This window comes from Cyprinodon variegatus, unplaced genomic scaffold (assembly GCF_000732505.1).
Source record: "Cyprinodon variegatus isolate N-32 unplaced genomic scaffold, C_variegatus-1.0 Scaffold221, whole genome shotgun sequence".
NCBI lineage: Eukaryota > Metazoa > Chordata > Actinopteri > Cyprinodontiformes > Cyprinodontidae > Cyprinodon > Cyprinodon variegatus.
The window spans coordinates 110,458-133,457 of record NW_015150674.1 but is presented as its reverse complement, the minus strand read 5'-3'; the positions used below and the strand labels follow the sequence as shown (position 1 = coordinate 133,457).

At 37.1% G+C, this 23,000-nt stretch overlaps 2 protein-coding genes across 4 annotated transcripts in view; both read right to left on the bottom strand.

Moving 5' to 3' along the window:
* The window catches only part of LOC107088541 (phosphatase and actin regulator 4B-like), a 41,223-nt gene extending 36,390 nt beyond the window's left edge, over positions 1 to 4,833 (bottom strand). The window contains exon 1 of one of the 3 annotated variants that reach the window (XM_015380789.1): positions 4,623 to 4,833. The gene's annotated coding sequence lies outside the window, so the exon portion shown is untranslated. Of the gene's footprint in view, positions 1 to 2,136; positions 2,274 to 4,622 lie in introns of those variants that run through there. The other 2 variants (XM_015380787.1, XM_015380788.1) reach the window with 2 other exon arrangements.
* A 14,616-nt stretch (positions 4,834 to 19,449) lies between these two features.
* Positions 19,450 to 22,336, bottom strand: LOC107088536 (endothelin-2-like). Its single transcript, XM_015380767.1, has 5 exons — positions 22,176 to 22,336; positions 21,373 to 21,529; positions 20,989 to 21,102; positions 20,072 to 20,125; positions 19,450 to 19,943 (listed from the first exon to the last, which is right to left on the bottom strand). The coding sequence occupies exons 1-5, from the start codon at positions 22,258 to 22,260 to the stop codon at positions 19,856 to 19,858; spliced, it is 498 nt and encodes a 165-aa protein (XP_015236253.1). The 5' UTR covers positions 22,261 to 22,336; the 3' UTR covers positions 19,450 to 19,855.
* Positions 22,337 to 23,000: the final 664 nt, after the last annotated feature.

Here is a 23,000-nt window from a genome sequence, read left to right as displayed (position 1 = left end):
ATGAATCTAACGGCACAGTTTCTTCACCTAGCTTCAAAATGGACGGACAAGGCCGTCTGTTCCGATTCCGTGCTGGGCCAGCGTCACCACTGAGCCTGCCCCAGAAAAGCGCCACTCACCACAGGGACCAGTGGCCCACTTTTACAAGGAGCCCAAAACGCTAAACTTTTCCTCCTCAGTGTCCCTCCAACTGGTGAGTAAGCTGTGCTGCAGGATGGCAAACCAGAACACACCTCAATCAGGCACCAGACAGTATGGGACTGTCACGGTACAACAACCTTGATTAAAAATACAATAATTTCTAAGGCCTTTAGTCAGTGAAACCCCACAATCACATTGCTTTAATTTGCAACAGAAACAAATCAAGCTTTACTGCCTCTATTAAACATCAGTGAATCAGTCAATCAGCCAAAGATTAAATTAGACCAATTTTCCTTTGCTTGGCTCTAATCAATGATAAGCAGGTCAAACCCTGAAAATGATCACTTGTTCTATTCTTTTTTTCCTATTTGTGGAAATCTTTTAAACTTGGAATTTGCAAACACATGGGTGAAGTTGCTTGACTTTTACTATTCAAGGAGCCCCTTTTAATCTTGCTCCTAGTGAGTTAGAATTGTCTACAACTGCAAAATGATAGAGAAGGACTTTATTGAAGAAGTACAAGAAAAAAATTCCTTTGTGTAAAAGTTTGTTTATTACTGCTTATGGATATAAGATCAGAGAAAAATAACAACAAGACAGATTTCTTTGAATGAAGCATTCTATAAATAAAGGTAAACAGTATGTTGTTTGTTGCCTAATGGCAAATGTAGGAAATCTTTGCAAATACAACATGAAAACACATAGAAAACAAAACTAAAACTAGCCCTTGTATTATTTCTATTTTTAAAAGTTGATCAGAGGGTCCAAAGGAGGGCCTAAAGAATACCATCTCTTCAAGCATAAGATTTGTTTGTGTTATACCATTAGAAAAAAGGAGATGCAATAAATAAAAAAGTATAATTTCATCTATAAGTTGCAATAAATACACATTTATTCTTACTAAAAGGTAAAGTAATTTGCTATGAATTAGAGTGAGTGATGATGACAATGATGAGACCACATCCAACAGGCTTAACAACACAGTTATGTGAATTCTTCTTGCAAACACCTGGCAACTATTATTATATTTCAGTCCCCTATTATAACAATATTGCAGACACTGACAGCGTTATAAATTACAAATATAGTTGTTAATATTATCACAGAACTTTGTGTCAAAATAATCTAAACTATCCATAAAGAGTTAAGGACTACTATCCTTCCTTTTTAATACCATTGAAAATATTGAAATTGATCATTTTCCTTTCCTCTTAGTAATGGGGAAAAGTAAAGGTTATCTTTCAGCTAGCTGGCGGACAGTGTGCAGCAGCTGGAGAATGAGCAACCCTAATCTCTTAAACCATATCCTGCCTATTGCTAATGAAAAAGCACAATAAACCCAACTATACCCACACTGTACCCTGCAAACATGCCCAGTGACCGCTCTGTGGAGAAGAAAGGGAGGGAGGGGGTGGACTGGAGACATTTAACTGAGAGCTTCTGGAGGAATCTCCTCATCTATGGTCTAACAGAATCAATCAAACCCAGCTGACAGCTTAACCATGGCGGTTGGCTCTTAATGGCCCATTAAAGAGAGGACTTTCAATGGGAAGTGGGAAGAGCTGCAGCACAAGGCGGCTTTTTATTTTTTCTTGGGAGAGCAAATTAAGTTTGGGGGGGTATTAAAGTTTAGACAACCAGAGGAAATGCAGTGCTGACACACAGGGGTCTCACATGTCACAGCCCAACCTGATTCATATACAAACAAACACAATTAGTGTTTGGCTCGTTTGCTTTCTAACAGGAATTGATAGCTTATGAATGGGCAAACTGATTTTTAATAATTTATTGTATTTTCCTAATAGCAATTTCTTTAAATCTCTTGTATATATTTATATTCATCATCGAAAAGAGATAGGCGGGTTGTATTAAAAAACGAGTAAAGATTAACAACATTATGTTGAGATTCAAAACCAAACGCATATATTCTACAATCGTTAACCAGTCGATTTACATCAATCTCGGTTTAATCCCGGTTAGAGAGAAACACCTTACCTGAGGCGCTCCCTCGGTCTACCGCGTGGAAAGCATCAGATTCAGCGGTAGAGGCTCCGCGGATGCTCTGTGCTCCTGCGCCGGTGGATGCAGCTCAGAGGAAAAACAGACAGGTGTTGTGTCGATCTTGGTTCTCCTGTCAAAACGAGTTACTCCGCTTGCTGCGCTTCTACACGGACGCGGTGCAATGGTGCGTTCAAGCGCAGCTGGTAATCTACAGAATCTATTGAAATAACGTCAAATTATGGACTCTACACAATCCAGTAATCAGTTTTCGTTCACGTTTATTAAACATTGATCATACTTGATAAATATTAAGTTTTTTTTCTAGTTTTTTTATTACAATTTTCCACAAATTGTGAAGCCTCTTGGGACTTTTAAAGTGGCTTTGCTTTAGATTCTTCTCAGGCTTTGCTTACTTCGCTGTCCTTTCTGTGTTTTTCTTTCAGTTACTTTCCTTCAACGTGCTTACACAAATTAGGACAGCAAGCTTCTATGGCCATCAGTTGCTGTGGCTTAACCTCGCTGTGAACAGAAAGGAAAATGAAGGTGTCATTAAAGGGAAACGCTGGTTTTTTTTTTTTTACATTGGCCCTTCATTTTACGTTATCACATCATGTTCTACTCACCCATTTGAGTTTTGTGTCATTTGGAGCTGTTCTGAAGATATTCCATTAGGTTATGTCCAAGTAAATAAACTAAACAGTTCATAATTTATTCTTTATGGTACGCCAGCATTCATAACATGTAGGCGAATCACTGTCCTCACTGTAAATGATAAATAAATAAATTATAAATTATGAACAGTTTAGTTTGCTTACTAATAACCTAACGGAATATCTTTAGAACAGCTCCAAATGACACAAAACTCATATTGGTGGGTAGAACATGATGTAATAACGTAAAATCAAGGGCCCAATGTAAAAAAAAAACGGCATTTCCCTTTAACTCTAATGGAGCACTGTGAAATCAGCTGTCTTCCTCTTGACTGTGTGGCATTACTTAACATTTCTGTATTCAAATTTTCAATAGAAAAAAATATATTTATATTCTCTACAATGGCCTAACTATCGGTAAGCAGAGACTGCAGTTGCTTAGGGGCCCCCAACCTCTTAGAGGCCCCTTCACTGACACATGTGGTTGTGGAATAGGACTCTTTGCAGATGTAATGGACGAAAAATTCCTCTTAAACTCACCTGATACTAGGTAGATTGACGGGACCTTATTTATGGCAGATTTCAACAGGATGGTATGCAATTTAAACACGACACCAATAGCAAAGCAGACAGTGGTACTTTTAATTACAATGTTAATAACTGTGTATAGTTCATTAGATGGTTGGTAAAAAAATACACTCATATAATATGTTTCAAACTGCAATAAAGATCTTAAAAGAACGATGTATTTGAGAATTCTATTTTTTAAAATATGACTTGGAATTATTATTAAAAATAAAACTCAGCAATTAATGCCTTAACAAAATCCCTGTTTCACATCATGAATTACTAGAAACAACTTTGTCTCAGGACATTGAAATAAATCACCCATTAATAGTCTTCCTTTGTGTTAAACTATCAACTTATGCTGTCCATGATGTAAAATAAATCATATTATTTAATACACATGTGCTTCATTAACTATTGTCCTAAATAATAATTATATACTATTTTAAAGGGAGCCTTGAGAGGGCTAACCAGACTTTGTTGTTTTTGTCACATTGGGACATTTTATAAAACTATTATGGAGGATAATTAAAATAATTTAAAAAATATTACGTGGGCAAATAAGTATGTGGGGAATTTTTATGGCTATAGAAGCTGATAAAACCTGTGGTTAGTTGTTTTAACATGAATAATCTAGTAGATGTGGAGTAATTGAACGCATCAGCACCCCCTCCCCCGTGGCCGTAAAACGCCGTGTAGAGGCGCACGTCTTAATCGTCAACGCAGAACTGGTGGAGGGGCAATCTCGAAGCTGGAACTGGATTCGACTGAACACTGAGGTAAAGTCAGCCAGCAGGGAAAATACAGCAACTTCCGGTTAAATATGTCCAAACAAAAGCAGGTGTTTGCACAAAAGCATTAAATTGACTTCGTTAGCGCATTCTCGCCTTCACACACAAGCTGCAAAACGAGCGTCTGCATATCTGTCAATGCAACTAATACTTATGGGTAAACAACACAGCACTCTTTCCCTGCACCGATCACATGCAAGGCCTATGCATTCTGATAGTGATCAAACAGAGACCCCGAGGGTGAGTTTATCGACACACTCCCTCCAACACCCTGCTGATCACACTGATCCTTTGTTGCGCCTCAGCGCTATGCAGGAGCCCCAGCAGACAGAGAGCACCGCTGTTCTCTGCCTTCTGCAGATCCGTGCAGCAGCATCGCAGCGCAGACATGAACCCCACTCTCTTTGCCTGTCGGCCAACTTGCAGCATCGTAACTTGTAGGTTATTGTCTGCAGAGGAAAACCAAACTCACCCGGCTGGTTCATTCATCCCCCTTCAGACTCCCCCTCTCCTCCTCTCTGATTGAAGTTAAACCTCATTTAAAAATAGCAATCCGGTCATTTTCCTCACACTTTCTCCCCCCATTCCAACACCCGGCCAAACATTTCAGGTCCTTCCCGGAAACCATCCCTGCTCTAGCATCTCGGTAGTGGTAGTTTTTCCTGGAAGATGCAGCTGACCGGTTCGCAGCGCAGAAGCGAGCCCCACTCTTTGCCGCGGGGACTTCAGTTCCCACCATGCATTGCAGTGCATTGATCCAGGGGAAGAGGCTTGGATGAATGGGTGGGGGAGCATACCGTTATATGGAGCACCAGCTCTGCTCCTGTTTTCCCTCACCCGCTTTTCTAAAAACATGTTTGAAAACTTCTTCAGTCTCACTAACAATGGCGTAGCTATGAGTAAGCAGAAATTGCAGTTGCTTAGGGGCCCTCGACCTCTTAGGGTCCCCTTCACTGACACCTGGTAGGACCCCCACCAATTTATGGACTAGGAAGTTTCATTGCATATGTAATAGTGCGGGGGAAAAAAATTCCTTTAAAAGCCCAACGGATTTTAAGATGTCTGATCAGATCGTATTTATACCCCAACAGATGCCAGATTTTAACTTGATGGTGACCCCTTTAAACACGACACCATAGCAAAACAGACAGTAAGGCAAGGCAAATTTATTTTTATAGCACAATTCAGTACAAAGACAATGCAAAGTGCTTTACATGATTAAAATATAGGAAAATAAAACTTAATCAAAGCAAGTAGGGAAAAAATAATACAATAAAAAATGCAGAAACATAAAAGAATATTAAAAACAATTGGACTGAAGAAAAAAAAAGTTAAACTAATGATCTTTCAGTTGAACTGTTTAACTAGAACAGTCTAAGGAAATCCTAAACAAATGTGTTTTTAGTCTTCATTTAAAGGAACTCAGGCTTTCCGCACTTTTACAGTTTTCTGGAAGTTTGTTCCAGATAAGTGGAGCATAGGAACTAAATGCTGCTTCTCCTTGTTTAGTTCTGGTTCTAGGTATGCAGAGCAGGCTGGATCCAGAAGACCTGAGTGGTCTGGAGGGTTGATACACTGATAGCAAGTCTGTGATGTATTTAGGTGCTACTGTAAGCCATTCAGAGATTTATAGACTAACAGAAGTATTTTAAAGTCTATTCTCTGAGATAGTAGTACTTTTAATTACTATGTTAATAACTGTGTATAGTTCATTAGACGGTTGGTGAAAAAATACACTAATATAATATGTTTGTCCCCATATTCTTCTTTCTAGTGAAGTCATAAATAGTTTTTCCAAGAAGCACACATCTCATTTGAATGGTGGATTGTAAACTTGTTTTGGTTAATTTTATTTTGAAGGGATTATCAGCAACAGTTAGTTCCATTAGTTGTTTTGTTTAAAACTGTTTTAACATGACCTTTATTCCCCATTGAACATTTACCCAATTAAATTCAGTTTATTTATATAGCTCCAATTCCCAGCACTCTTCATCTCAAGTCACTTTACAGTTCACCAGATCCTACAGTCAAATTGATTCAAAGATTTCTATCTAAGGAAAACCAGTTGACTCATTGACTCGAATGCAATCCCTCACACTAAGCATGTTTGTAGCGACAATGGAGAGGAAAAACTCCCTTTTAACAGGAAGAAACCTCAAGCAGAACCAGGCTCAGTGTGAGCGGCCATCTGCTGATTCCGACTGGGGTTCAAGGAGACAGAAGTAGAGACACAAAAAGCAGCTGTAAAAGGTGGCCCCATCCATGAAACACACAGCCAGGCAGACGAGCTCGGAGCCAGCTCCCATGTCAGAGGATGGAGAGAGCACATCCAGAGAAACAGAGAAACAGTACTACACTGGAAAACAGGCCGATCTCCAACATCAATAAACAAGGGTGTTGATTTAATATTGTTTTTCAGTGTAAGGTCACATTGCTACTGAGAACATAATAATCTTACTTTATAGTTTAAAACACAGTCCTGGATGATAATTTATCAGATGCTTTATAAAGAAGACGTTCCTTTATTCTGTTAGTTTTTGATGATGAAGCCAGACGGCTCCTGACATCCCACTTGAGGACAGATTGACTACCTGTCAGAAGATTGTTACTTTTCATTGCTCTAAGAGCTTATCAAGCATTTCCGTTATCTTGATTGCAGTTCTGTGAACTTTCAGATAACTGGAATAGTAAAAGAAACTGTGTAAAACTTATTTTACAGCCTTCATCTGTTTTGCGTAACCTCACAAGCCTCGGCTGAGTTGCATAGAGAAGCTCGCTGTTGCTGGGTTTTCAGGAACCTTTCGAGGACACCTCTGAATATCTGCCAAAGGTCAGAAATGCTCAAACTTAGAGTCTGAGAGTTTCCTCCCAGTTATTCTGGCACATATGCCAGAATTATTTCAATTTATAATAAGAACAAATCATTCATAATAATAATTCAGGGGTGTTAAATATTTCTCTTCAATGGATTGATAAGCACCGTACAGCAATTCAACTATTATAGTTTTTGTAATTATTTTGTCCTTTTTTAAGCCACTCAGACCAATTAGTCTAAGCAATAAAGTTTAAAGAAGTGCTGTTTCTGTTTGTTCCATTCCAGTCTGAGCAGAACGCCCTCTGCTGGTCCCTCTTAATATTGACTCAGAGTTAGACAACTTTTATTGCCATTTTGGACACACAGAGTGTATACACAGTGAATTGTTGTTTTGTTTTGTTTTGTTTTGTATTGGTGCAGGGTTCTTTACTAACTGAAAAAAAAGAAAATCTGAGAACACTGACTGTTATTCTCAAACAGTTCATATCTATGAATGCAGACACTAATTAAAAGGATTACATCTGTGTAAGAATTACAAGGAAACTTTTAAAACAATGGGAAAACACCTAAACTAATAAAATCTCTTTGTTATTGGAAACTTGAGAAAATCTGAGAACACGGATTGTTATTCTCACACAGTTCATATCTATGAGTGCAGACACATATTAAAATGATTACATTTGTGTAAAAATTACAAGGAAGCTTTTAAAGCAATGGGAAAACACCTAAACTAATAAAATATCAGTGTTCTTTGTAAACCTTGTGAATGATTAACATTAAACAGTAGAATAACTTATCTATTTTTGGGTTAATAGTTCATCCTCATGCTGGAGATAGATTTGTTGTAAGTTTGATCATGGTTCCTTCATTAAAGTTGCAGGTATGCACAGCTTTTTATTGTTGGAAAACAATCTACATACAATCATGTTAACTGTACTATGAACCAAATCAATTCCGTTTGTGTTATAATATTACAATATTATATTATAGTATCGCATGACACTGCAGCTGTGGAGTTCAGTTGCTTACCTTTCCTATTGGATTTCTTTTCACTTGTGCAGCTTTTCAGTCCATTTCCTGAGCATTTTCAATTTAATGTTATTTTGTTTGTTAAACCATTTAAATCTGACTTTATAAGTCATTTGAATAAAGCTGGATGAGCTGTGTCGGAGAAATTGATCCTAAATTGGACCATAAAGCTCTCAGTCACCAGCAGCATGTCTTAAAGTCATAATTTTTTTTGAAGTTTGTGTAAAAAAGCAAAAAATAGTAAATAAAAATAGAAAGCGCAATTTAAGCGTCAATGAGGTGCACAGTTGGGAAGTTATTAGTTACATTTACGTCAATAACTTTTTGAGAAAATGTACTTTTAGAAATAGTTTTAATGCGTTTTACCTTTGACTTTCACTAGAGTAAAAATGTGATTAAGTATCACTATTCTTGCTTAAGTATAATTTCTGGCTACTCCATCCATTGTGTGTAGATTCACTTTGCAAAAACAAGCTTGTTTTAATCAAATATGCACCACTGAGAGAGTCCCTTTCTTCTTTTTTATACTCAAGGCTTATTGGTTAAATGTTGTATCTGCTGAGTCTGCAGTGACATTTGGAGGTTGATAGAAAATACAGAAAACAGTATAGTTTAATTTAACCTTTTCTACATTATTGTAACTATTGATTTTTTTTGTTTTATATAAAAAAAATTGAAATAGTGTTTTTGCAGTCATTTTTTACTTTTTACTTTTTTGCTGTAGTAAAAATATGATGAAGTAGTGCTACTCTTACTAAAGAACAGTTTTTGGGTACTCCTCCCACCTCTGAACAGTGGTTCCAAAAGGTGCAGTTGCTTAAACCTCACCCTCAATAGGCAAGTGATGATTAACTAAAGAGTGATGTATTTCCCAGGCCTTTCTTCATGGTTGTGCTGAATATTTTTATAGCTTCTTCCTAAATAATTTTCAGGTGTGCACTATGATGCATTTATTTACTTTTCAGGCTTGCCACCCGAAAGCTGAATTTATAAATAGCATAGTTCAGAAGTAAAAGACAGCTCCATAAAAAAAAGGGTTATTGCATTTTATAATCCAAACAATTTAAATACTAACACTGGTCAATCTAAAAACTTTCAGGGGGAAAAAAAACAACTGAAAAAGAAACTGGAAAAAGCCTTTTCTTAGACTTAGAGGCTTTACTGATTTACAACGGGAATAATTTTCCTTAAATGGAGAAAGCAAAGAAACAGTGGTGAATTTACCAAAATGAATCTATGTCAAATTCAGGTTATTATCAAAGGACCCAAGGAAAAGAGCAATGTCTGAAGCACCAAAGGCCACATCTATGGGCCAGCACCTATGGGAGAGTTCAGAAAAATAACTTTAAAGGCACTTCTCACACTTGTCCAAAGAATCTGTTGACAACCTCTAAGAATGATCACATATTATTCGGTAATCTGAGCAGAAAATTGTTATGGTTTTTGGAAGGTGGGGCTAATATTGTATCTGGGGTACATCTCCGTAACATATCACTTTAGAAAAACAACAACCATCATACCTAGAGTCAAACATGGTAATAGTGTGTGATAGTTTGTTGTTTCAGGACCTGAACAAACAGATGTTGCTAACTGAATTCTGCTCTCTTGAAATCTTGAAGGAAGAATCTGATCTTTAATTCTTGGTAAAGTTCACTTTGCTCATGCTGCAAGGTAATGTTTCAAATCACTGCAGTAAGTCTGCCTTTGGATAGCAAAAATAACAAATATATATAAGATTAAAATGAAGGTTTTTGAGACACCCATTCAAAGCTAACATATTGTGGCATAACCTCAAACAGGTCATGCTTGAATTAAAGCTCTTCAACTCTGCAGATTTACATGTTTGCAAAGAACAGTAGGTGAAAGTTTCTGGGAGAGACTTCCAGAAGACTAGCTTCTAGGTATCACAAATGCTTAATGGCATTGATGGAACAACTAGTTATTATGTTTAAGAGACAATTACTAGAAATCCTTTCCATTTCAGATAACAAATGATATAAAGCTATTTTATTTAGTTTTAATTAAAGAGTAATTATATTACACCCTATCCTTATTTACCTTGGGTGTTATAGGTTTTCAGGACTGATTGTCATCTAAGCTGTCATAAAGCAGGTGTAAATTCTCATGGACCTTTGTGATGACGGATCAATGAACTAGGTGAATGAACCTGTCTCTCTGGAAGCTTATCTTTCAATCTGATGCTGCATGCTTAGTGTGAGTGTCAGATTGATTAAGAGCAATTTCAGCGCGTACCAGTCAGTAATACTCATACAATTCTAGATGGAAGTTTTTTATAAAGCATAACTCGCCTTCAAAGACATAATAAATTGACTCATTGTGTGAAATCAAGCATCTATCCTCATTTCCTCCTTTAAAATAGTCGATGTATGACATGGAGCTTATTACAGATTTGTAGCACTGGTAAGGTTTTGGGTGAGGTCGTGTTCAGCCTGATCTTTGCTTGTTTCCTGATGTTTATGGATTTTGTCCGTTTCTGTGGGGGAGTTCCTGTTATTTTATTTTTTTTTACAGCTTTACAGATTCCAGCTGATCGAGCTTATCCAGGCAATCACCCTCCCGAGCATTTGCACCCCTGGTTTGTTCTCAGCGGCAGGTCATGTCCAGCTGCTTACAGCAGACTTGTTGCTTTTGTCTTGTTGTCACCAGCATACTTCCTGAAACACTTCTAATTTTCTATTTATATATTATTTTGTTTGTAAGCCTCTGCTTAAGTTGTTAGAGCAGCTGAATAGATATCTAAGAGAGGCTGTTAAATCTTAACATGAACATCTTGGTTTTAAACTGGACTAGTTCAATTGCTCCATATCAGTTTGAGAATTTGTCTTTAAGCAAGGAAGTTGTTTCCTTCCTTTAAAAAAAAGTATATTTGTCACATAATTTTTTTTTTCAGGATTAGTTAAAATATATCAAATCTCATTAGAGAACTGTAAGAAAATTCCACAGGATATGATTGTTAACATCATTGATAATTCATTTTATGATCTTACTATCAGGAAGTCCACAAACTATCGTTAAAAGCCTTCAGCTGATCCAAAATGCTGCAGCCAGAGTTCTGATGAAAATTAAAAAGAGAGATCATATCTCTCCTATCCTGGCTTCTCTTCATTGGCATTCTGTTAAATCCAGAATAGAATTCAAAATCCTCCTTCTCACATATAAAGCCTTAAATGGCCAAGCTCCATCTTATATCAGAGATCTGATTGTTCCTTATGTTCCTAGCAGAGCACTTCGCTCTCAATCTGCAGGTTTACTAGTGGTTCCTAGAATTTCTAAAAGTAGAATGGGAGGCAGATCTTTTAGTTTTCAGGCTCCTCTCCTGTGGAACCAACTACCAGTTTTAGTCCATGAGGCAGACACCATATCTTTTTTAAAGGCTAGGCTTAAAACTCTCCTTTTTGATAAAGCTTATAGTTAGAGTGGCTCAGGTTATCCTGAGCTATCTCTATAGTTATGCTGCCATAGGCTTAGACTGCTGGAGGACATAGGGACTCCCATTTCATTATTCTACTTCATTCTATCTCTATTCTCTCACCCTGCAGAATCTGTTAGTTCAATCTCTGACGCTATGCTCTCTCTGCTTTTTCTCATAGTAGCTTCATCTGTTTGGCTGTGACACCATCCTGGAGAGAAAAATCAGCTGTGCTGCTGCCATCAACAACTTTGTTTATAGATGCTGGAGATAAAACAGTTTATTTCAGTGTCCTGTTTCTCTGACCGAGACTGTCTGGATGTGCTCTCCTCATCCTCTGACATGGGAGCTGGCTCGGAGCTCATTTGCCTGCCTGTGTGTTTCCTGGGCGGGGCCGCGTTCTACAGCTGCTTTTTGTATCTCTGCTTCTGTCTCCTTGAACCCCAGTTGGCCTCGGCAGATGGCCGCTCACAATGAGCCTGGTTCTGCCGGAGGTTTCTTCCTGTTAAAAGGAAGTTTTTCTTCTCCACTGTCACTACAAGCATGCTTGATGAGTCAATGCAATCAACTGGTTTTCCTTAGAGAGAAAACTTTGAATCAATTTGACTGTATGATCTGGTTGAACTGTAAAGTGCCTTGAGATGACCTGTGATGTGAATTGGCGCTATAGAAATAAACTGAATTAAATTGAATTGAATACCTGATTTTATTTAGCGAAGAGATTTCTCGGTGGGACAGTCACTACTTTCTAAGACATAGGTAAGTTTCAAATCTTTATAGTCAAGTCTCATGTCATGTTCAAGTCCTGTGCTTTCAATTCAAGTCATTGATAAGTTACATTAAGCTATTCCAAAAAGGATGTGAGTAAACAAACAATGCAGATCAATATTTTACTTTTTCTATTATTCTGCGTGGTAGTTTTTTCTTTAACATAATGAAAGCATCAAGTTATCAAGTCCAGTCTCAAGTAATCAGATCTGTGAATTAAGTTTGACTTAAGTCACCATGTCAAAGTCCGCACCAGTGGGATAGACGTACTGTAGGAGAGATTTGAACCACTTTCATTTGTGGATCAGAAGTATCACTGTCTCATAATCACTTTCATTTCTGTCTCAGCAAGCTGACAGCTTTTAATTCTTGGTCAGTTCTTTTAGAGTTCCTTGCTTTCTCACTTCAGTTTAAAGCTGGATGGCCATAAACAAAAATGCTCTTGTCATGATCTTGAAACTGATGGCTGGCCTAATTGCTCTCTTCATTCACCTGTCTAACTCTACCCGTTTGTTTATTTCTTCTCATGTAATCCACCTGCTGCTGCTTCTATTTATACGGCTAAGACCCAGCCATCGTGGGCTGATTATTGATGCTCTTGTTCATGCTTTCATTCTCAGGGGCCAGAGGAGAGAGGTTTTTTTTTTTTTTTCAGCATTCCGTAGTGTTTCATGTTTCATTACTGACAGTCAGAGAAACAGGACTACACTGAAAAACAGGCCAAGCTCCAACATCAATAAATAAAGGTGTTGATGACAGCAGCACAGCTAATATTTCTCTCCAGGATGGTGTCACAGCCAAACAGGGGGAAAAATGAAACTACTATGAGAAAAAGCAGAGAAANATTGCTCTCTTCATTCACTCGTCTAACTCTACCCGTTTGTTCATTTCCGTCATCTAATCCACCTGCTGCTGCTTCTATTTATACGGCTAAGACCCTGCCATCGTGGGCTGATTATTGATGATCTTGTTCATGTTCTCATTCTCAGGGGCCAGTGGAGAGTGGTTGGTTTTTTTTCAGCGTTCCGTAGTGTTTCATTACTGACAGTCAGAGAAACAGGACTACACTGAAAAACAGGCCAACCTCCAACATCAATAAATAAAGGTGTTGATGACAGCAGCACAGCTAATATTGCTCTCCAGGATGGTGTCACAGCCAAACAGGGGAAAAAAATGAAACTACTATGAAAAAAAGCAGAGAAAGCATAACAGAGATTGAACCACAACCTGTGCAGAATCTACATTGATCCAGCTGTCAATATCCCACTGCAGTCTCCCCTTACTGATGAACAAGACCCCAAGACAGTTTAGCTCCTCCACTTGAGACAGGACCCAAGACAAAGCAAAGAATCCTATGATCAGGATTCAGATAATTGCTATTAAGCAAAAGAAGACAGTTAATCAGCTATAATTTGGAATCAGGTGTGCTGAGGAAGGGTGTTGTGGCTTGATCACCAGGATGGAAAAACATTCTATCTAATTGGAGCATTTCTTAGGAAAAGGAAACCAACCATTAATCTTTAGTTTGTGCTTCTCCATCAGGGTCACAGGGGGATGGTGCTTATCTTCAGCAGTCTTTATGTGAAAGGCGGGGTACATTCTTGACAGGTTGCCAGCCTGTCACATGCACACACACCTACAGTAAGAGTAATTTAGAGACACTAATAAACCTAACAGTCATGTTTTTGGATTACGGGAGGAAGCTAGAGTACCTGGAGAGAACCCAGGCCTGCAAGAGGAAAATATACAAAGTCTGGAACTCATTGTATATCTAACCGTTGAATTTTGAAGGTGTGGTGGATGATCCTCCCACCACCACATTGTGTTAGTGTTTTTTTTTTTCTTGCTTTATATTATATTACAATTTATGTTTAAGTTGGTTATTTCTTTTAGACAGGTATTTTGTAATGGGTGCACACTTTAGTTAATGTCTGTCTGAATGGTTTATTTACACTTTTGTTTGAGGTGCTGCTGATGCAAACCAGCTGGAGGAGGAAACCTGGAGCGTACCATTTTTGAAAGACTGACAGGGGAGACTTGTTTCAAGTTGTTTTCAATTAGTTTGTCACTTAAATACTCACTTATTGTTTCTGTTAAGTAAAAGTTAGTTTTGCTTTATTTGTTTCATAGAATGGTTAATTTTGTATTTATTGGTTCTTTTGTTATGTTGTGCCTACCTCATGTGGTAGACTTGGGTTACTCCTTCCCTTTTTAAGCAGCCTTTAGTTCTTGGTTTGCAGGTCAGTTTTTTTGTTTGAGTTGGATCCTCAGTTGACCTCAGTTAAGTTGGGCCCAGATCCATGTTATTTTGTATTTAAGTTATTTTGTATTGCTTTTGAACCTTTGTTAACTATTTTTGACACAATTAAATGACAGCACTTTTTCAATTTTTTAACACCTTTTGTCCTTATTTAAGTTTGGTCGCTCACAGAAGGGATAGGGATAAAGTAATTTTTCTTTTAATGTAAATGATCGGTGTGTTTATGTACACTACAAGAGTATGAAATAACATCCTAGCTCCTATGGTAGCTTAAGTGTTGTTGATGATGAGAATCATTTATTGTAGTCCCTTATTGTAAGAGTTAAAACCTCTTAGAATAATAGTTAAATACTCTAAAAACGATCTGAGTTACTTCGATTTCTTTTTTTTATTATTATTATTAATTTAAATTTGGGTCAGTATTTCTTTAAAGACATTTTGACAATTTACTTTTAGTACATGATTTTATTTACTGTTTTTAATTGTACAAATTTATCTCTATCTATTATATAACAATCCACCCCCTAACTCTGTCATTAATCCCAAAATATGACATCGTACTTAACAACAGTTTAATTGAATTTTTAGAAACAGATTACATCTGCAGTATGGGAATTAGTAGTACAATTATCTTGAAACCTCTATCAGTTGACACTGCTGAACTCTGGTATCTCATTGTAAAACAGATAAGGGAATCATAAATCTATAAACAAAAAGAGCAAAGATATTTTTATGACGCTTGTGGTAACAATCTGATGTTAATAATGAGCAGTTTTCATAGGAAGGTTCTTTTATAGAGTATGCTGAGCACTGTTTTTATTTTACATTATCTTAAAATCTTAATATTGAATCGGAGTTAACTGTTAACATAGCCGCAACAAATCTCTGATATGTCGCCAAACAAATAAGGGACCTTTGGTGCGAAGCATACTCAATTTGTGCTAACTCCTTTATTTATGGACTCGCAGATATGCACACTCTTTCTGAGATGATGAAAAGTTTCTTGTTTGTGTTATTTAGTTTCTATCCCTAATTAAAATTACATTTAATTAGTATAGAGGCTCAATATAGACTAGATAAAAAATTTAACAATTAACACCACAACAATAAATGTCCCAGTGAAATGTTGAAAGCATCATAAATGTAAATGCAATATTAATGTACAATCAGATCATGAAAAAGACAGAAAATGAATTTTCCACTTAATGCCTTAAAATACATAATATCAAATAATTAAATGTATTTTTCATATAAATTCACTTAAAAATACATATAATTATTTCTTTTTGTGTTAAATAATTCCATGGCTTTTTAAAAAAAATAGTTTAAATTGTTAATTTGTCCTCTCTTATTCAGTGGATGGGATTTTTGGCAGACTTTGTTGAGAACCTTATTTCTTATTGGCTGTTTCATAAATACAGTTTGGCTTTAATTAAAGTGTCAACATTGTGAATTCAGAAATCTATTACTTTTTCAGTATCAAGGTATATTTTATTGTTAAGTTTGCAATTAAAGCTAACTGACTAAGAACAAATATTTCCATCAAATCACTAATATTTAAGACAAACTAATTTTATTTTATTGAACTGATACAATTTATTTGCTGACATTTTTCCTGCTTGAAGGTGAATTTGGCTACAATCCTAATCTTTTGCAACCTCCACTTTCCAGGGTTGTACTAGCTTAATCTCTATCCAGTTTACTGATTCCTGCAGAAGAAAAGGTTTCTCACAGCATAAAGCTGCCACCACCATGTTTGTCATTGCGATGTAGTTCAATTTCTATGTCAGAACATTTTGTTACACTGTTATCTTTGTACCATGTGTATTATATGGCAAACTGCAAACAACATGTCTTTCAAATAAGACTTAGACTTAGACTTCCTTTATTGTCATTGCACAAAAAAACACAAGGTGAATATTGACAACGAAATGTCGATTACTTGGCTACCAGTGTAATAGAGCTAAGACCTTATTCCTGCACAATAAATATGTTTTCTAAGCATAGAAAATAAGCCTTCCTCTTGCAATTCTAAACCACATATCAGATTTTTGTGGTGCAACTTCTCTAAAAGTTTATTACTGATGTTGGACAAAAGTTTTAAAAATTAAAGAAAGAAGGGACATATAGCACCTTTAACATCTGATAATGTCAGAAAAAACTCACAATGAAAGACACTATTTGCAACAAACACTCTCTTAGGGTGATACTAATGCTTTTTAAGTGAATATATTTGCATTTACAAATGAGTCTAAATAATACTAATATTTGTTTTATTGCAAAATACAGTCCCAACTGTGTTTTAATGCGCATTCTTTAAGCATTGAGGTAAAAAGGCTGTCTCTTCTTCCTGCCTATTCCTAGAGTCCCCTATTTTTAAAGTTTTTGTATGAAAATTCCAAACAAGTTAGGCACAAAGTTGTCTCTTGGTGACTTACAAGTCATGGTGGTGTTATCAAAAATATGCAAATCTGAATGTGGCCTTGGAGCATCACTGGTCAAGAGAGGGCTGCCCACCAAAACCCAAAGTGGAAAAAGAGGGCATTAATCAGAAATACAGCAGAGAGATCAGAGGTAACCCAGAAAGAGTTGCAGAGACTGGAGAACCTGACCTCAAAAAGCCCTTCATAGAGGTGGACTTAATGGAAGGATGGCCAGAAAAACTTTGGCGTGGTGATTAAAATATGAATGCCCGTTTTTATTTTTTAAACGGCATCTAAATTACACCCCAAAAGGATGAAGAATGGTGCTCTGGTCACATGAGACTAAAATATTGGTTTTCGGCCACCTAGAAAAATGCTACAGTATGTCCCATCCCCACAGTGAAACATGGCGGTGGCAGAGTCATGCTGTAGGAATGTTTGAATCATACTTGTGTCAATCTCCCTGTGATTTGAGAATGGGAAACAGAATGATCTTCCAGCAAGATGACAACCTGAAGCACACTGCTAAAATAACACTAAAGTGATTTAAGAGGGTATTTTTGCAGGCCACTTTATAACATAGGATTCTTTGCTTAGTCTGGCACAATGTTACATTGCCTTAAAACCAACAGAGCATAATGGTTGGATTGCTTTCATCATCATACCAGCATTAAAACGTAGTGGTAGTGGTGTGATGATCTGAAGTAGCTTTTTTTTCATTACCAGGATGACTGACTGTACCTGGTGAAACCATTGATTCTGTTTTCTCCCCCCAAAAATCTATGGAAAAAAATCCATCCATCAGTTAATAGAGTTAACAGCAAAATGATGCAAACCACACCAACAAAACCCCTATCCTATCTGTATTTTCCCTCAAATAGAAAATGTAGGTTTGGGATGAGCTTTGCAGAAGTAAATGTACACAATCAGAAAAGCTTTATGGCAGTTGTTGCCAGGAAGTGTGATACAAACAGCAATAACATTTCTGGGGCATGTATGTATGGTTATCTATCTTTTTCCATGAATAAATTACAATATCATCTGCTGATTAAGATTCTCAGTCATCCAGGTCATTCCATAAAAGTTCAAAAAATATCCACTGGACTTGACCAGGAAGCTTTCTCAATTCAAATGAATTGAGAAAGCTTCCTGGAGAGGTGGCGAAACATCTTCAAATCTTGGAAACCAAGTCCAGTGGATATTTTTTGAACTTTTACGGAAATACAATATCATTAAAAAAATATAGATTTTTTGTATTTACTCAGCCTATGAACAATTTTTCTATGATCTATAGAAAAAAAAGTAATGATGTATCAGATTGATATGAGAAAAAAATAAACAGCACTACAATCATTAACCTTTATATGCATAATAATCAGTTTTTAGTTCTAAAAGTTTCTAATATGAGAAACTTTTAGAAAAAATAAATCCTACATAGACTAAATGTTGCACCTGTTCTTCTTGCTCCTAAATCTATTTACTGTTTCTCTCCATGCCAGCACCATGGACAGAGTTTGCTCCCCGAGGCACATGGAGGCCATATTTCGTGACACTGGATGACAAACACCTTTTATGAGATTCATATCTTATTCAACCTCATAAGATATTATACAACACGATCAGGTCTACTGATAGTGTTATCACTGTGACCGGCTCTTGACAACTGTGATAAAAAAGGAAAAGAAAACCACAACAGTGTGAACCTCCCAGATAGCATAGAAAAAAATAATCTGTTTTATTTACAGAAGAAAAAGACCGTGATTGTGATTTTGAGCATTCTCATTGCTATTTAAAGCATTGCAGTGCATCATCTGCGTGCAAAACTAATTGTATTCCACGCTGGAGGCAGGCTGCCTGTGGCTTTGTTCAGGCCTGTCAGGGAAGGGTGGCTGCAGGGGGTCTCTATGAAGAAAAGCCCAAGTATGTAAAGAATGCCCTGAAATACAGTCAGCCCACTACTTCAAACTAGATGCAAATTAACAGATAGCTGCTGTTGTTTGTCTGTACTGCCTGATTAGCCAGAAAAATAGTTTATGTTGCTGTTTTTGTTTTGTGCAGACTTTCACTGACCTCCTTGCGTATTCAGGTGTGCTTGCACTGTGTTTGAGTTGCAAGCAAAGAAAAACACAGGGTGACAAGGAATGTTGTGCCTCCCTGACTTAAATAACACTGCATTCTTTTCACAGATCCCAGTGATAACATGGTTCTTGCCGTCTCTGAATAGCAGGTAAACTCATTATTGATGTGAAGCGGTGAATTCCTGAGCCATTCATCCATACAAGGCCTCCTTTTGAAGCCAGAACTGTGTTTGCTTGACACACAATTGAATCACACATGTTCCTCTAATGGGATTTTGCGTTCCTTTGAATTCTTCTTCTTTTTTTATTAGTTACTTTATGTATTTTTATTTTTTCTTTTTAAAATATTGTTTTTGAATTAAAATTTGTAATACAAGATTTAGGAATTCTGAAGCAGATCAAACTTGAATAAATCTTATTTTTATTCATTTTTTATGATCTCTTGCATTTTCCATAACAAAAAAAAATACAAAATAGTCATATGGTTACTGAAATAATAATTCTGATATATAATCTTTATTAAAAAAAAAGAAAAAAAAAAAGAAATTGGTTATATGAAAGCAAACATAGCATGCATCTCCCATATATATCCATGCATGTACACTGTCTTTCTTTCAAAGCTGTGAGTCAGTCGCCTCTGCTCCCACACACTCCACATCCAGATTTAAATATAATCCGGTAGCATCTCCATCATCTCCGATCCTCCACATCTGTTTCCTCTGGGTACCTGCAGAGCTTGGGCATGTTGGTTTTTTTCAGCTTTCTATTTGCAGGAACAAACAGAATATGTGGCCTTCCCTGATCGGACACATCTCTTAGCAACCCCTTTCTGCTGAAGGAGTTTCATTTGTTCAGGTGCTCGCCTTCTGCTCCCTCTTTCTTTCCCCTGCGCTACCACTACTTCAGGCGTTCTCTTCCTCACCCTGTGGCAACTGACCTCCGCCTGAGTGCCCTGCAGCCAGTGCTTGCTTTGAGTTATTGGCTGCAGCTCTGAGAGAGAGAGAGAGAGAGAGAGAGAGAGAGAGAGAGAGAGAGAGAGAGAAAGAGGAGATGTCAGAGGGCCAAAGTACGAATTAACAAAGTAAAAAAACATGTGACGTATACTTTCTTAAACTCACCTCAAGATGTTGAGCATGTCAAGATGAGGCCTTTTCTCAGACTGGATTTCAGGGCTGAAGAGAAGGAAACAGAAAAGTCATCCAAAAATGTATTGGTTAAATTCATTGATTAATTATGAATAAGCATGATCACACTAGATGACACCTAATCCAACTTGCATAGTTTCAGGCAAAATGTTTTATTTGTAGGGTAAAAGCTAACACTACACATTGTCGTGAAGAACCTCCCCAAAACAAAACATAGTGGTGGCGGCATCATGATGTGGGGTTCTGGTCTTTAGCCAGAAAAAAGAAGATAAATTAAGAAAATCAAACTTGTCAGAGGCTTAAAACCAGGGACAGGGGTTAATTTTCAATCCAGCAGGAAAATTACTATATTTTCAAAAAAGGGGGTTCTACTGACATATGGGGGACGGGATACAGCTGCATTTTCCCTTTAAAGTTTTTAGATGTGAAAACTATAGACTATTTTCTCATCTTGTCTGGAACTACTGCATAGAATCCCCAGAAAATACACTCAAGTTTGCAGATGCAACATGACAAAACTGGTAAACGTTTAAAGGATGCATGATTCTTCAGCTCACTGTCTACTTGGCTTTAAGGTGCTGACGATACAGCACCTTTTGGGGGAATGTGACTGAAGGTTTCAGTGCTACCAACACACAAACGTCCTCAGGGCAAATTGAATCAACCTTTGCAGACTTTGCGTCTGCCGCTAGTCCTTCAGGCCTCAGCAGGACTGTTTTGATGCTCACACCTGTAGACATGCAGGACGTGTGAGGCACGTTTGGGCTAAATATAGAACAAGCTGCTGTCTCACACCCCACCACTCCCTGTCCTTCTTACTGTAACTACCTGAACAAATTGTTTCTTTCTGGGTGATGCTCAGTAATGAATGCTTTAGATCCCAAACTCACCGGAGTTGGCAGAAACTGGTGCAGGTCTTGTCATCGAGCCTGGCACAGGTACAGCGCCCGGCAAACCTTTTACGCCGCCGCAAACCCCCACCTAGGCCATAAATCGTTGTCTTACTGTGGAATAAAATGCAACCTCAGTGGCATAAACATACCGCAGACTTTGCTCTCTGTCATCCAGCAGCTGCATGTTAAATGACAAGGCAATAATGATAGGAGGGTCATTCAGAGGTTTTCAGAGAAGCAATAGACTGTAGAGGCATTTTATTCATTCTAGACAAGCTAAGTCACTGCAAAGAGTTCCGGGGTTGCTCTGAATCGTTGCAAAGTATAGCAATCAATTTTAACATATAATATAAAACTGCATTAGGTATTTAATGTACCCACCTGGGTGTATTGACCCAGATGATGTCTAGGTGGCAGAAGTAGTGGCATTCAGAATCCAACAGGTTGCTGCAGGCGCAGCGCTTGGCCCTCACCGGGTGAGTCCCTAGACTGTCAACAGCTTCTGGCTCTGGCTGCTTTAGCACTGGGAAACCAAAACCTGAATGGTCCAGAAAAAAAAATAAAATAACAGACTTTGCAAATACAGCTTCATCCCCAAATTGCACTTCCATTACATGCATGTTTATTTTTTTTTACATAATTTTTTTTTTATATTCAATTTCATTTTATCACAAGTGCTGTGAAAAGCAATTTGGGATTTGATGCAAAATAATAAAAAAAAGATTAGACACTAGAAATACTGAGTGTGAATTTTATAAAAAAAAAAATATCAGCTTGAATTAAATCCTGCCAACATAACAAAATAAAAATCAGAAACCAGGATGAAAATGGAAATGTAGAACTTATGTTTGTTTCTTAGGCATGTATTTAAATTTACTTAAGAGGCTGTCATATTTTGCCTGGGAGGAAAAATTGATTCACATATTGATTGAGAAAATTTTGACTTTTAAAGGAAATAAAATAAATAAACAGAAAAAAAGCAGAATCATAATAGATCATTTTCATGTGAGGATTTTTTAAGTTTAACTGCTGCTTTTTAGCTCTGAGGAAAGTGTGGTTAATTGTTAATAAGATTGATGCCTATTTACGTCAAACCACATACATAAAAACTAAATTGCTTTCAAATATATTTTTTATTAAATATTTTCTAAACTTAAAAGGAGAATTTATGGCAGAAAACTTACCTTCCTGAACTGAGGCCCAAAGAGTAACCAGAAGGATAAGGTTACTATGAGTAGGCATGGTTGATACGATGTAGGTGAGGCTCATCAGAGACTTGTTGCTTCTGCTGCTGCTCTGCTTGTTTAGCAGCTGATATCTGAACTTTATGCCTCTCCTCTTTAGTGATGTCACAACAAATTCTCCCTCCCTTGCCTGCCTGTGGTAGTAAGACAATATGGTGACCCAGGGGCATTGAAACCTGTAAGAAATTCCAGAAATGTCTGCTCTATTAAAGCCTTTGTGAGGCACAGGTTAATGTCAATTGCCTGGTGACATTTCAGGCTGTAGGCTGCCTCTGATTAAGGAATTATCAGGCTGGAGGGAAACGTGGGAAAAATATGAGATTAGAGTCCACTGATATGATCTGAAAGTGATGTGGAGGCACCACAAGGAAAGATACCAGTGACCAGTGGAACCAGGTGTGGGAAGAGATTAGAGCAAAGAAGTAGGACTTGCTGGAACAGAAAATTTTCAAATTAGGGACTCTCTGGGACAGGAGGACCATATAATGGAAAAATAACCAGACCTTAGCGGTAAAATGTAATCAAGTTCATTTTACTCCAACGTTTTAGTTTAGCACGAGACAATAGAAGAAAGGTAAACATTTTAAAACTATAAAAAATAATGTAGTCATTTCAGCTTTATTTTATAGTACCTTAAAAACTATGAAAACTTTTTTTAAATTGTAAAAAAAAAAAAAAAAACATATATTAAAATAATAAAATAATAAATTTTATAATGTATTTCTTGGAACAACTGAAAACAAATATATCCTTATAATATTAGAA